Source organism: Mastacembelus armatus, chromosome 7 (genome assembly GCF_900324485.2).
Source record: "Mastacembelus armatus chromosome 7, fMasArm1.2, whole genome shotgun sequence".
Classification (NCBI taxonomy): domain Eukaryota; kingdom Metazoa; phylum Chordata; class Actinopteri; order Synbranchiformes; family Mastacembelidae; genus Mastacembelus; species Mastacembelus armatus.
In genome coordinates this window covers 26,113,769-26,127,632 of record NC_046639.1, presented here as the reverse complement: position 1 = coordinate 26,127,632, position 13,864 = coordinate 26,113,769, and the positions used below count along the sequence as shown (strand labels likewise).

The window sequence follows — 13,864 nt, the reverse complement described above, 5'->3', positions numbered from 1 at the left end:
GAATCCATGTAGCAGCATTTTTGTTTTGAGCTATAGCCACAAGTCTGAACCAGTTGTGTGTCAAACGTTAGACACACAAAGCTCTTCCAGGCTGTTTATCTGTGTAGAAATGTTGTAGTGCCCTTTAAGAGAAGTTCTGGTTTACAGGACAAGACAATTATTAGATATGACTCTGAAGATAAAGATAAGTAATGATTTCATTTAAGATGTGAGAACAACATGTTCAAAAAAATAAAACATTATCATGAAATGTATAAGCTTCTGCTGTAGCTTCTTTTTGCACCGTATTATTATGTTTCTATACTTTATATTATGATTTCAGGACTTTTTAGATGGTGACAGTGTTAAACTGCTGTGTGTGACAGTTTCATCTCACGTCGTCTTACAGGCCATCACAGCCAGCTGAGCCAGCAGCAGCACACGCTGCCTCCGGGACACTTCCAGGTGAGACGCATGCTCGCTGCGGACGACATCCAGGATGACTTCGACTGGGACTCCATTGTCTAGAGTGAGCCCACCAGTTAAACGGAGGCATCAGACTGGAAATGAGGAGACAGACAGGACACGATGGGGAGGCCTGTGTTACTAGTGTCACAGAAGACAATCCAACAGGAAACAATTGGAAAGTAATTATCTGACTTTGTCGGCCTTTTTCCTGATACAAGTGGATGATGACTCTTTAGACAATCATTAAAAAGATGAGACTTAACCAGGACTGGACCAAGCCAAGACGTGAAGACACATCGTCCGAAGCAAAACGACATCTGAAGCTCTCTGAACCGTCTCATGTTGTGTTCCCCAGTGCCAACAGGGTTACAAGTCACCAAAGTGTTGTTGAATTGTCTGTGAATTGTTTTCTTTGTGTAATCTTAAACCTTTTTCTTCCCGTGTTTGTACAATTCCAGCACCTGTGGCCAAAATGAACAGAAGCATTTTCCAATTTTCTCCTCGCAGATAAAATGATTTAAGATGTTTTTCCCTCATGTTCAGCAGGTCCAACTGTTCCATTCTCGTGCCCGTTCATCGTTCATAGTTTTACAGGGCATCTATATAGTGAAAGGAGGATTTTTGAGGAAGAAAGTGATGGTTAACCTGTTTGAGTTAGCAATGGTTGAGTGGAGCACCGCCTACTGGCAACAACTGGCACCGCTTTGCTTCTTCTGCCTAAAAGTTCTATGCACCACAAGCTGTTCTTTCTTTCTTTCTTTGTGTTTTGTCACATTGGAGACAAATTCAGTTTATCAATTTCAGCTCGTCTTTTCATTTTAAACGTGATTGTCGTACGTGCGGAACAGTCCATGGTGCCATGTTCTCAGGGTGTTCAATGCGTAGACATCTTCACTCCTCTGTCCTTTACACAGAGTCAGCTGTGTGTTGTACGGTGCAGTCAGTGTTCACTTCCTTCTTGCCATAAGAAACTAATATGAAATACTGTGGGAAAAGCTTTTAGTAGCTCAAAACAACATCAGAACTTGAAGCGAACATGAGATGTTGACTAGACTTGGACTTTGTCAACAACAATACGTTGATTTTTGAGACACAGTTCAGTTTTTCAAGGTTTTGTAATTTTGGGACGTTGCGTATCTATGATGACCGTGTTAAGAAGGCTGGATGACGCCTCATTTTGGAGAAGATGAGTGGGGTTTTTTTTTTTGCACAACAAGCTTGATATTGAAAGAGGAAAGAAAACAGTGAACATTTTATTTCTTTTCATTTAAGGACATTTAAAAAATACACAAGCAAATGATCAAAGACTAAGCAAAAGTTTCAAATGCTCAGCTTTTTTTTTTTTTTACTGTGATATTTAATTTTGTCTGTGTGTACAAGTGTGTATAGTCGTCCCTGATCTCCTTCAGCATACAACTCCGTACAGCTCAAAAAACACACATAAGTAACAAAAAAAGAATTTGTGTATATTAAGTGAGTACACAGTGAAATATGGGACCTTAAAATGCTGTTTGGTTTGGCGGATCTCAGTGATTGTTCTGATGGTCGAAACAAGGTCTCGTTGTAGAAAAAAAGAAAAATACTGTATTACAGTGACCAGCATATATATCTTGTATGTTTGTGTGTTGTTGTCCTTGTACATAACAGTATGTTACTCCTCTGTTTGCACTTGAAAAACAGACTGATAAAAAGAAAACAGCAAATGGAGAGAAAGTATTTTTGTCCTTCAGGAGATACAGTATGTACATACCTTCAGTATATTGTAAATAAGTGATAAAAAACATCTTTAGCATTGACGTTTTGTGTGTCCTAAATAATCTGTGTGTGATGGTCCAACAGTTAGAATCTGTTTCAGTGTTTATTAAAATGTCATTGACCATTTTTACTGCGCTAACCCTGCATCTGCTGTTGTTATTTAATCAGCTGCTTGCATGTTGGGAACAGTCTGAAAAATGAATGAAGAACCTTTTCAGTGATGTGCTTTACGGCATGTCTGTAAACCTAACACACTGACCAAAGCTCCTGTTGGAGCTCGTGAAAATTTGTAATGAGCTTTTACAGGTAAAACAAAACTAAAAAAAAGAAAATGAAGAAGAGCCAAATTTAACATTTTGATCAGGTGATTTCTGCCGTTTTGACCCTTGGAGCTTGTAGTCCAACAGGTGTCAGCCTAGTGCCAAGCAACAGTTCAACTCAACAGACCACCCGTGCTTGCCGGTGTGAAAGTCACACAATGTTCTCACTATATTTACGGCACCTCTTCGTTGGGGAAACGTGTTTGTGAAACCACACGCTCTCCACATTTGAGTGCAACAACATATTGATCATTTAGGAGCTCGACACAGATGCTTGTATTTAGACTATACTCTTACTAGCCAAGTGTGAGGGTGTCACTGGACTGAAGCTCAGTTCCACTGGAGACACTGTGTTGGCACTTCACTCTGTCTGAGTATTATTTGAGACAGATGCATCTCCCCCCACCCTGTTGGTTTTATTGTCTAACTGTATAAACTCAACAGAGAGATTTGAAGTACCCGTGTTCGATGGCTAATGGTCTGTATATGTGTGTTTTCAAGTGTGTGTGAGTGAGTGAGTGCATGCTAGTGATATTGCAGGGCTTTGCTAACAGCAGGGCTGTGCACCAAGAAAGAGAGCACGTCCTAAACAGGGCCGGACCACGAGGGCTTGAACCACCTTACTGCCCCTGTGCAGACACCCTCCTCCCAACCTGCCCACCGCCCAGCCCACCAACCAACCATGTCACTTACACTCTGCTCTCCTCTGCTGTGGTGCCGGTCTCTCTCTTTCTCTCTCTGCAGTTGCTTCAGTGACCAGAGCTGCTCTTGTTTCTCTACACCTCTTCATCCCTCCACCCTTTTTCTTCCTCCTCCAGCTGAGAGAGTAACCAGCCACAGCTCAGCCCATTTGTCTCACAGGTTAAAAGGATCCGAGGTCCCATCTTTTCCCCAAACTTCTTGTGAAGACTTTTTCATTCGTGCCCTATTTTGTTCCCTTTCCCTCTGAAGAGGTTGGCTGGTGTGCGGTGGAGTGTCCAAGGGCTCTGGTGCTGTGCTCTTTGGCCTGAGGGAGTCCCCACAGGTTGTGACTGGAAGAGAAAAGTTTTCACCAAGATGAATGTTCAGCTGCTGCTCCTGTTGGCCCTGGTTGGCCCTTTCTGTGCCTCCACATATGCAAGTAAGTGTAACCATCCTGCTGTTAGCACACTCTGTCCTCGCTCTCCCTCTGCCTCCATGTGCCCAGGCCACACCACTCTTTGTCTGCGTGAATCCCGACTGACTGAGCAATATTTCTCCTTTCAGGAGGGAAAATCTGCTCACTGTTAATTCCTCTATTCATTAACTAGTTTATATGCTTCATTGAGTTCATTTCATTTGAAAAATCTTTCTTATTTAGAATGTTTTTCATGTCAAATCACCACAGGAAAGTGCTCGTGGTAAATGGCAGCTCTCTGCTTTTTCTCACGTGTTTCACCTTTAGCTGAGAAATGCAAATCTTTGAGTGAGGTTTTTTTTAGCAAGCAGGGGCAACTTAAATGGATGTTTTATGTTGATTTGACAGACAACATCCCTCTGTCTCACTTTTCACACCACTCCTGAGCTCTGGACAGGAGGAAATCTTTGATTTGCAGACATGAGGGGAAATATGACGTAATATCAGGAGCTCTGCTGCCTCATGTCTGCAGATTCTTGGCACTGGCAAAGAGAAGAAAGGAATATCCTTTGGAAGCCTCCCAAAAACTCTGCTCACACACAGGAAGGGATGAGCGGGGGAGCTGTAAACTGTAATATACACCGTACACATTTGTCTGAAAGCTTATCCACTGCCTCCTCTCACTTTACTCCTCATTCTCATCTCTCTCTTGCCTAAACTACCGTCTTTCTACTTTCTTTTCGTTGCAGTTTTGTCTTGCCTCTTATTTCCTCTTTTCCCTTTTTGGTATTTCTTGCCGGCGTCTGTCTTTGCCTTGCCCAGTGCAGTTAGTGAGGAGAAGCAGGGGTGTGTTGCTCAGGCCTGAGGGAACTGTAGGGCAGGGCTGGTTTACATGTGTGTATTAATAGAGAGAGGCTCTATATTTAAGAGGGTCATATGGAAGGGAGAGGAGCAAGAGACGGGAGGACAGAGAGCACCCGGCACATAATGAGCTGGAAGAGGTGCCCCACCCTCTTTTACCCACATGCCGTTGAGCCGTGCGGCGCACCGCCTCTTTGCCATCTTTGGTGGGGTATCAAGCTCTACCACTTAAATTTCCCCCCTTCCCCCGTCTCTTAACAGTCCCCTGCCTTTCTCCACTTCTCTGCCCCTTTCCCCTGTTGCAGCTTGATGAGTTTGCATCCCTGGGGCAGGGAGGGTGTAGAGAGGGTGTAGAGACTGGGGCCGGCTCTATTTTTAAACAACAACCTTAACCGTTTGGAGCTGAAGCCTGGCTTATTTACGTTGGGGTTCACTTTGAAAAACATGATTCTTGACCTAGCAGTCTCTTTCAAAGTATGAGTTTCTATTTATGTTTGATTGGATGCTAGTTTCCCCATCAACGTGTTCCCAATAACCCATAACGACCTAGTGTGCAAATTGATTAAAAATATCCAAATTGTCCTCCTCCTCGCTTTGGTCATGTGTATCTTGTTTGCATTCATTTTCCTGGAGATGTGTCTAGAACTGGGGTGGGCAACCCTGTTCTTCCTATCCTCTCTCCACCCACTGCTGGTTACCTGGATCAGGTGTGTTCAGCCAATCGGGAGCTGAAAGATACCAGTTCACTTATTCTTCTCCCGCCACACCCTCCTCTGAAAAGGACAGTGCCCTGTGTGCCAAAGCTTCTCGTTGAGGGAACAGGGACAGTGGTCAGAACCAACAGAACAATAAATGCAATGGGTGCAGGCAAACCAAGACTTTGGCAGTGGTTCATCTTTCAGTATGACACTGTCCTGGAACATACAGCCAAGACACTGGTGAAGTGGCTTCACAGCACAAGTCTCTGACTGTCCTTTGGGTCCAACCTAGAACTCAACTCCACAGAATGTCTGTGCAGAGTCTAGAAGGTGGCTGTTCACACATGCTTCCCATTGAGTCTGACATAGTTTGAGAGGATGTGCCAGGAAGTGGATAAACTGCCAGGAAGTGGATAAACTGCCCATGTCTTGATGTGCAGAGCTTGTAGAGACTCAAAGCTGTTATTGCTGCCTAAGGGGCATCTGCAAAATGATGCAATAAGGGTGTGAACGTTTTTCTAAACGAGAGATTTCAGTTTTTGATTTTTAATATATTTTTAAAAAGCTCTAAGAACATGTTTTCACTTTGTCATTGTGGGTTTCGGTTCATTCCATATCTGTGCTTCACAAATACGACTTAACGTCATTGAGCCTGCTGCTTAACTCGCAAACACCAAATCAGCGATAAAACACTCCACCTCTTCCCTCATACGTCTGCTCCCCTTCTCGGTTTCCTTCTTAATGAGTTCTGTCTGGGCCTGTAACATCTCGTCACATCTGGCCGCTGAAGGGGCAGGTCAATGGTCACTTCCAGAAGTGGCTCAAATGTTGTACTTATACCATAAAGTTGTACCATATATGTTCTCATGTAAACCACAAAAACAGCAGGGCTCAGTCATGCTTTCAAAAGGAAAAAGAAACATGTGTTTATTCAAAAGAGGTGAAAGCACAGACAAAGCCGGTGCCCTGAGGACTGGAGACTGTAGCGAGGACTCAGATGCGAGTATCACTTCAGAAACAATAGCAGCAGCTGGACCAGACGTCCTAGTGGATTGTTTTGTGTCACACACACAAATGTCTCATTTCCAGCATCTACATGTGCTGCAGAGTGAGACATGAAGCAAAAACAGCAGGACAGAAACGGTGCCAGTGACCAAGGAAACACTTACACAACTGGGAGTTTGATCTGAAGGTTAGCAAGATTAGAAATACATTAAGTGTCACTTGATAAAGTTGTGTTGGTCAGGGATATGGTTTTTATCTGGGGTGTTAAGAAGGAGAGAGAAGAGGAGAGTCAAAAGTCTTAGACACAGTCTGAGCTCCCTTTAAAATGATTTGCATTTCCTGTCATCATAATGTGATTCATGACATTTTAGGAATTTGATAAGACCTGCTGAAACTACGTCAAAGGCCCCGTTGATGTGGGAGCAGCCTGGATAAGGGCCGTTACATGGCCATGGACATGGCCTCCTATCTAAGTGAGATCAGGACAAGGAAAAATAATTTCCAGTACGAATGCAGACGCTTTCTGTGCTGCATCTGTGATGAGACTGACGGAGAATATTCCACCTCCTCCTGCTTAAACTCCCCAGTGTGCAGCGTATGGCAAAGCCCAGTATCTCCACAGTGGACTCCTACTGGTTCAGTGGGGGAGGTTGCACCATGCAGCATCTCACCATCGTGCGGTGAGATGGGTAGGGCGCCTATGTCTCTTACATTTCCCTCCTCCAGCGCTGCAAAAACATTCCTGGGCTCCAAAGGTGGACACATTCACACTCCCTCACACCATCTGCACGGATCCTTTCCCTCCCACTCGGACTGTGAATTAGTCGCTCACACACACACACACACACACACACACACACACACACACACACAGACGGGGGGGGGGGGGCCCAGTGATAGCTGATTTGGATTGTAATGGATGGAAGCTGCTACTCCCTTCGTTCCCGTCTCACACGGTACAGAATATTGTTGTGCCGCTCCTTTGCTCTTTCGCTCTCTGGAGGTTTTATTTATGCCAGACAGGAGTGAAGTCCCACATGGTTGCCTTCAACTCTTTCTGTCTCTCTTTTTGTAGGCTGCCTCTTTATTCCTCCCTCTATGTCTGCATCCCATCGCTAAACACTCTTTGAGGGGCACTTTTAAAACCAGCCTGTTTCCTATTTGTATTTGCCTAATTTGTTCTTTTTGTGTCCTGTTATTTAAAACCTTTGAGACAATGAGGGAGAATCTGTGAATAAATCATTTAATGCCACTGACTGTACAGGTTGACATACACAAAATGCTCGTGCTTTTCTTTGTGTCGTTGGAAGGACACTTATTGAGCTAACCCTCTTTTTAACCTTAACCATTATGATTAAATGCCTGACCCTAACCTGACTAAACCAAGTCCTACCCCTTAAGCAGCCTTTTCAAGATGAGAGTAGCAGCCAAAAATGTCCTCACAAGGATGGTTCTGAATTCAAATGTGTCCACAAACACAAACAGATGTAGGGCAGCTGTCTCGACACTTATTAGCAGAACCACTCAAGGCTTTTTCATTCTTCACATGAAGATAGATCTGAGAGAGTTGGTGGTTAAAATGACCTGAATGCATCACAAACACATTTCTAAGGCTGAGCAAATGTAACAGCTTCTGATTTTGCGTTTGTGTGTGTGTGTTTTAACACAAGGAGCATTATGTCCTTTAGGTTTTAAGTGTCTGGTCATCGTTAACTGCAAGTGAACATTTACACAGAGCTCAGCTACATAGAGAAACCGTTATTTCCGTGTTGGCAGCAATCATTTCCAGCTCCAGGGTTCCTGTTCTACATCTGACTCTGTGCTACGACCACCCATGAGGATTAACATACACACTTAGGTTCATGCTAACGCCCGCACACAGACACACATCTTGCTGTGAGCGAAGCCAGCAAACCAGAGACAGACCACATCCACAGAACGGACACGGTTCTGCTTTAGAAACAGACTTTACCCTGCACCCTTTTTCCTTCTCCTCCTCCCTCCTGTCCTTTCTCGCCCTTTCTCCCCAGGGATTCAGCTTTCCCAAAGGTATCAGCACAACAAGCTCGTCCTCAGGGAGTCTCAGGGTCGTGGAGAGGAAGATGGGCAAGAAGTAGATTAAAAGGAAAAGAGAGGAGAACGGATGTAGACGGCAGCAGTCGGACTTTGTTACTCACCATCACAGCTATTAACACAGGAGAGTGAGAACAGTGGGGAGGAAATGCTACTCAGAGCTAATTGTGGGAACTATTCACATGATAGAACAATTGTTGGTGGAGATCGAGAGGGTGATTACACATAGCGTTCAGCCATACTCTGTGAAGCACAGAGCATTTTATCATCACTTACAGATGTTCAGAACAAACAGTCTGAGTCTCCGTTTGAAAACCCCTAACCCTAACCCTCTGCTCAGCAGGAGCAAATGTTGTGTTATATTTACCCCGTCTGTTGCTAATGAACTCACTAGCCAGTACAGGACTGGGAATAACTGCACCGGCTGCTGAGACAAGCCCAACCATTGAGAGTTATTCTAACCCTTTTAAAGCATTCTCTATTATTTCACGTATTTAGAACAATTGGGGAAAACTGGGCTGGAGCGAGAGCGTGATGTCAGACTCTGAGTTTATAAAAGTCACACAGACGCTTGTTTCTCTTCTCCGCGCTAGGAAACTTTTGAGAGAGAAGATTTCTCAAACTTTTTTCCCCCAAAGAGAAGAAGCGATTTCTGGCCAACATCTTGTCAGTGGAAAGTTAACTGTAGACCATAATTTTGGTGCCACACTGAAATCTACCTCCTTAATTTTGCAGCAGGCCTGTCCAGGCTGAGCTTTCAGTTGTGGCTGGGAGGATGTTGAACATGGGGAGATGGAGCGAGGGTTATTGGAGGGAAATGATTAGGTTGAACACAGGCTGCTTCATAGTCCAGGCCTTGATGAAAGACACGGGGATAAATACATGTCTTTATACCAATACTAAACACAAAATGAGAGTCTCCATTTTACTGTGAACTCAGACCTCTTGAGTTCTGACGAAGCCAGTCCTATAAGACATATTCTCATTCGAATTAATCAGGCTTGATCAATCACATGCACATTTACACGTTACAATAAATTGCAAATCACCCGTTCCCAGTGTTTCCCACACGATCAGGCGTTGCCCGTGCGACCCCACCCTCCTGTGACTGCACATGTGGAGTGGCTGAGGGTGAACGGGCTTTGCTGTGCTCTTCTCGCACATGAGCTGATTGTAGCATTAGCGGCCTGCACAGGAAATGAGGCAGAGGATGTGGCATGCTAGTACGTGAGCCCTAAAGACAGGATGGAGGAATGAAGGAAGGATGTCTGTTTTATGAGGTCACGGGGTGCGGTGGTCGTGCTGTCATGGTAGTCACGTGCTAATGATGGGAGAACCGTTATACGAGAGCGTGAGAAAGACGAATGTCATGACATATGATGTCTGGGAAAATCAAAACGTTTAGCTAGTTCAGTTTGACCTTTGCTGGAGAACTGGAGAACTTTGCAGTCAGTTGCCATTTTGTTCTGCTAAAGAAATGAACATGACTCCAAGAGGCAGGGCAATGTGCATGCACGCTATTCTGGATTACTTCAGTCATTCTTAGCTCACACAGTGAGAGACAGTAATGTTAACAGTTAACAGAAAATGAACCATGACAAAGAAAAAACATCTGCAAAGCATTAATTATTAACATGTGGTCATAATAATAGTAATAATATTTTGTGTACCAATAATATATACAATATGAACAATAATAATATACAGTATGAACAATAATATATACAGTATGAACAAAACTATATTTATTTTGTAGTCAAGAAATTCTGCATATTTTAATTTTAAAATTAATATTTGAGACCTTAGAAAGAAACAAATCATTTTCAGTACGAATGTGTAAAATAGAAAAGATAATAAACAGTATAGGTCACATATTTAAAACAAACACAGACTATGTTCCTACAAACCTACATGTTAACCCATCTGTGACCTCTAATTGCTCTCTGCAGGCCCAACAGTGCACCCTTCAGTCCTTGACGTCTGGACCACTAAGGCTGCAGTCTCGGTTATACCCGAGACACCGGCAGACGAGATCGTTACAGTTATCCCCAGTTCTCCTGAAACCGAAACATTCCCTCACACGACTGAAGCTGTCACAGTTCAGGTCAGCACTGACTCTGAGACTGAGGCACCTGAGACTGAGGCACCTGAGACTGAGGCACCTGAGAATAAGGCACCTGAGACTGAGGCACCTGAGACTGAGGCACCTGAGACTGAGGCACCTGAGACTGAAGCGCCTGACACTGAGGCTACTACAGAACCAGGACCCCTGATCCTGACTGTGGAAATCACATCCTCCACTGAGCAGGCAAAGACTGAACTTCAACCTGAAGTGACGGGAGCCCCCGAGGCAGAGGCTGTTGAAGAGGTGGTCGTTGAAGACGATGCAGAGGGTGAGGAATGTGTGGGACGAAGGCCGGCGTAGTATGAGGTGTCACTTTTTGACTTTTATGATGTGATCTCAAACTCAAACTCTGGAGGTGCCAGAAAGGGGTTTTAAAAAATCAACACGTAGTCCCTAAATCTCTCCAAACATCACTTCTCTCACTTTACACCTTATTCTGGTTCTCTCAGAGAGAGATGAAACCTCAGGTGCTTTCACACAGTAACATCAAAACACATCAGCACTAACTGTAGTAACATCCAGAGCAAACTGGTGTCTTTATTGCTATGTTAGTGTGAAAAGCTGACCCTTGACCTCCTCTGTCACAGGGGGCCTGAGCTCCGGGCAGGTGGTCGGCATCGTGATTGGTGCTCTGTTGGCAGTGGTCATCGTCATCGCCGTTGTAATTGCCGCGGTGAGGAGGATGGGAAAATACTCGTAAGTATCTCTAGCTATGAACACACACACACACACACACACACACACACACACACATACAGAGCCCATGTGATTGCAATTACAGTTACATCAGTGTTGTGCAGTGAGTCATCACTCCTGGCTTTCTCTAAATATGGAGTGAAACTGCACGAGGTTTTAGTCATCACTGACACATCCTGTGATGAAGGAGCACACAGGCAGTGATGTAACGGTTCCTGTGCTGTGATAAGACGTCCTCACGTGCCAACACAAACCGCACCGCATTTCGGCTATAATTGGCGTCTGGTGCTGAACATACATATTTACAGCAGACAGTACGAGAATAACGGCAGTCCCGTCCTAGTGACCATCGTCCCATGGACCGTCCTGCTTTACACGAGCTACACGTCTCACTAACGATGACTCTCTCTTTTGCGACTGGTGCGGCAAAACAAGAAGAAAAAACTCTGTTGTGTTTTCTGAATATTTGATGTTTTCAGATTATGTTGGGTTTTTTTTTTTTTTTTTGCAGTCATTACCTCAGTTCCCAGATGTAACAGATGTTGTTCCTCCCCAAAAAAACTAATCTTGGAGTTTGTTGCTCCTTTTGCTGACACACAGTCTAATGTTGCTCGTAGGAAAATTGGTCATTCATGACGATGAGTAGTCGTATCTGGCTCATTTTGAATGAGCTTGTTTATTGACTCAGTGTCTGTCTATGTGGCCAACAGGCCTCAGGCTCAGTGGTTTAAACAACTTATGTATAAAAGACTTGTACACTGTAAAACGATCAACACAATAGGTTGAACAGCAGATAGTCTAGATGTTGTAAGTAGGATGACGTTCCATTAATCCTCCCACCCAGCGGCCGATAGTCTACAATTATCTGCTCAAGCAACGACTTTCACTGTTCTGTTTTCTTTTTATTCCACAGCCCTTAAGGGAAGAAGCAGCAAAATATCAAGAGTGTCCCAAGGTCTGGAAATTCCAAACTACTGAACTGTGACGTCATTTCCAATCATAAAAAAAAGCATGACACCAGAACCGAACCAAACCAATTCAACCAGGACTCTGTGCCGTTGCCGAAAAAAGAGGAGGGAACAGGCTTGTGTTTGTTGTGTGTATGTAACGTATGAGACAAGAGGGGCACATGAGCAAGCATCCTCATTTCCCCCGCTACCTCCCTGGCCCCCTGATGTAAGAGGCTCCGTCCTTCCCGTCTCACCCAGAGAGAACAAATCAAGGTGACGGCAAGACGTCGCAAGGAATTTCGGGGCTTTTCAAATGCAGTTTGATAAAAGAGAAAGAGAAGTAGGGGATTATCTGACATATGGGGGGGGGGACCCTAAAAGTGATATATTATACTTTACTTATATTTGCATTGAAGTTGGTGAAAACAAGCTCAACATGGAAAACACTTACAAAACAAATGGAAATTCAATACGAGTGGGAGGTTGGAGCTGTAAAAATAAAGCGTAGACAAGACTGTTACAAATTCCACAGGTTGTATATACAATGCAAGGGCGCTATCTAATACACAGCTAATGACTTTCTCATATGTTGCAGTTGCGTAGGCTGATATTACATCGATATTATAGAACACAGTATCTTCAGGCGTCTTCAGCCTATTGTTGTGGCCTCTGGGCACCAGTTTAAACACTTCCTGTCGTAGCCAGAATCAGCTGTATGAAGCACCGTGTGCAGACGCTGTTCTGGTTTGACACCCATAGAGTCTGAGGGCTAGCGTGGGACTGACGGAGAAGTAAAGGCACCAGCAGTTGCAAGAGTAATGTGACATTCTGCCCACTCCGACACTAACACATAAAAACCTAATACATATCTGTGAAATTTAGCAGAAGGGTTTGTGCCACTCTCTCTGGGATTCTCTAGATGGTTAAGAGGCTTTTAACTTTTAAAATACATTGTTAATGTGAACTGACTGTACTCGTTACCTGCCACCCATTCCAAAACAAACAGCTTTGATTACTTCTGGCTCTTTTTTTTTTTTTAAATAAAGGCTACACACAGCTCCTTGTTGTTAGACATAGTATTAGCATTGTCTTGGCAGTGTATTGATAGTACTTGTGTTAATAGGTAGATTACCAGAACAGCCTTTCAGTCCCTAAACTGAGCTAACCCCTGATCACATGCACAGGATGACAATTTTTAGTTGCACTTAGTTTTAATGTGCAGCGTTAGGCAGTAATGCCCTGTTCGGTTAAATGGGTGTATAAATAATGAAGTCTCAGCTTAGCTCTGCTTGCTTTACAAACCTGTTTGATATGTGCACTGAATGAGTGATATAGACTTTAGACACTGCAAACGTTTGCAATGACGTGTGTCTTCCCTTCTGCTTTGCCATGTATCAGTTGGAAGTCTTTCATTTGTTTGACCCTTTTATTTAATAGTCGTGTTTTTGTTCATGCTGTTTCAATAAAAAAAAAAAGAAAATACACTGAACGTTTCACTAAATTGTTTACTGAAAGCTTTCTTTGTCCTGTGTCCATGAAGAACCTCTAAATAACTTCTGTTTATTAATCTTGGCCATTTCCTGTTAGTTAGATCGCCATGGCAACGCCTAAAACTAAACACATTCTTGAGCGGCTCTGTATTCGGGCTTGGGTCAGGCCAGAATACTTGACAGTTATAATCTCATGACAGTTATTTTCTATTCCTAAGTGCAACTCACACGCATCATTAATAAGCTTCCATGGGGGCCGTGTTCAGAGGCTCACTCTGATTGGCCCGTTCAAGAAACTCTGATTTTGAAACCAAACAGAGGGAAATACAAAAGCACCAAATATGGCCA

The 13,864-nt window shown here is 43.8% G+C and overlaps 2 protein-coding genes across 3 annotated transcripts in view; both read left to right on the top strand.

Moving 5' to 3' along the window:
- The window catches only part of LOC113145070 (forkhead box protein J3-like), a 48,342-nt gene extending 46,166 nt beyond the window's left edge, over window positions 1–2,176 (top strand). For both annotated transcript variants that reach the window (XM_026331410.1, XM_026331409.1), the window contains exon 13: window positions 389–2,176. In XM_026331410.1, coding sequence (XP_026187195.1) covers window positions 389–507 — 119 coding nt within the window. In that variant the 3' untranslated portion in view covers window positions 508–2,176. The remainder of the gene's footprint in view (window positions 1–388) is intronic.
- Window positions 2,177–3,207: 1,031 nt separating this feature from the next.
- pdpn (podoplanin) lies at window positions 3,208–13,510 on the top strand. The gene is made up of 5 exons (XM_026332620.2): window positions 3,208–3,383; window positions 3,474–3,642; window positions 10,205–10,648; window positions 10,968–11,076; window positions 11,990–13,510. Exons 2-5 carry the CDS (start codon window positions 3,579–3,581, stop codon window positions 11,994–11,996), a joined length of 624 nt encoding a protein of 207 aa, XP_026188405.1. The 5' UTR covers window positions 3,208–3,383; window positions 3,474–3,578; the 3' UTR covers window positions 11,997–13,510.
- Window positions 13,511–13,864: the final 354 nt, after the last annotated feature.

Bases quoted from the DNA above. Each gene is read 5' to 3' on its own strand.
- pdpn (XM_026332620.2), top strand. From the start codon at position 3,579: ATGAATGTTCAGCTGCTGCTCCTGTTGGCCCTGGTTGGCCCTTTCTGT. The intron at 3,643-10,204 runs GTAAGTGTAACC...TGCTCTCTGCAG, and splicing joins CTGTGCCTCCACATATGCAA to GCCCAACAGTGCACCCTTCA. The intron at 10,649-10,967 runs GTGAGGAATGTG...CCTCTGTCACAG, and splicing joins CGTTGAAGACGATGCAGAGG to GGGGCCTGAGCTCCGGGCAG.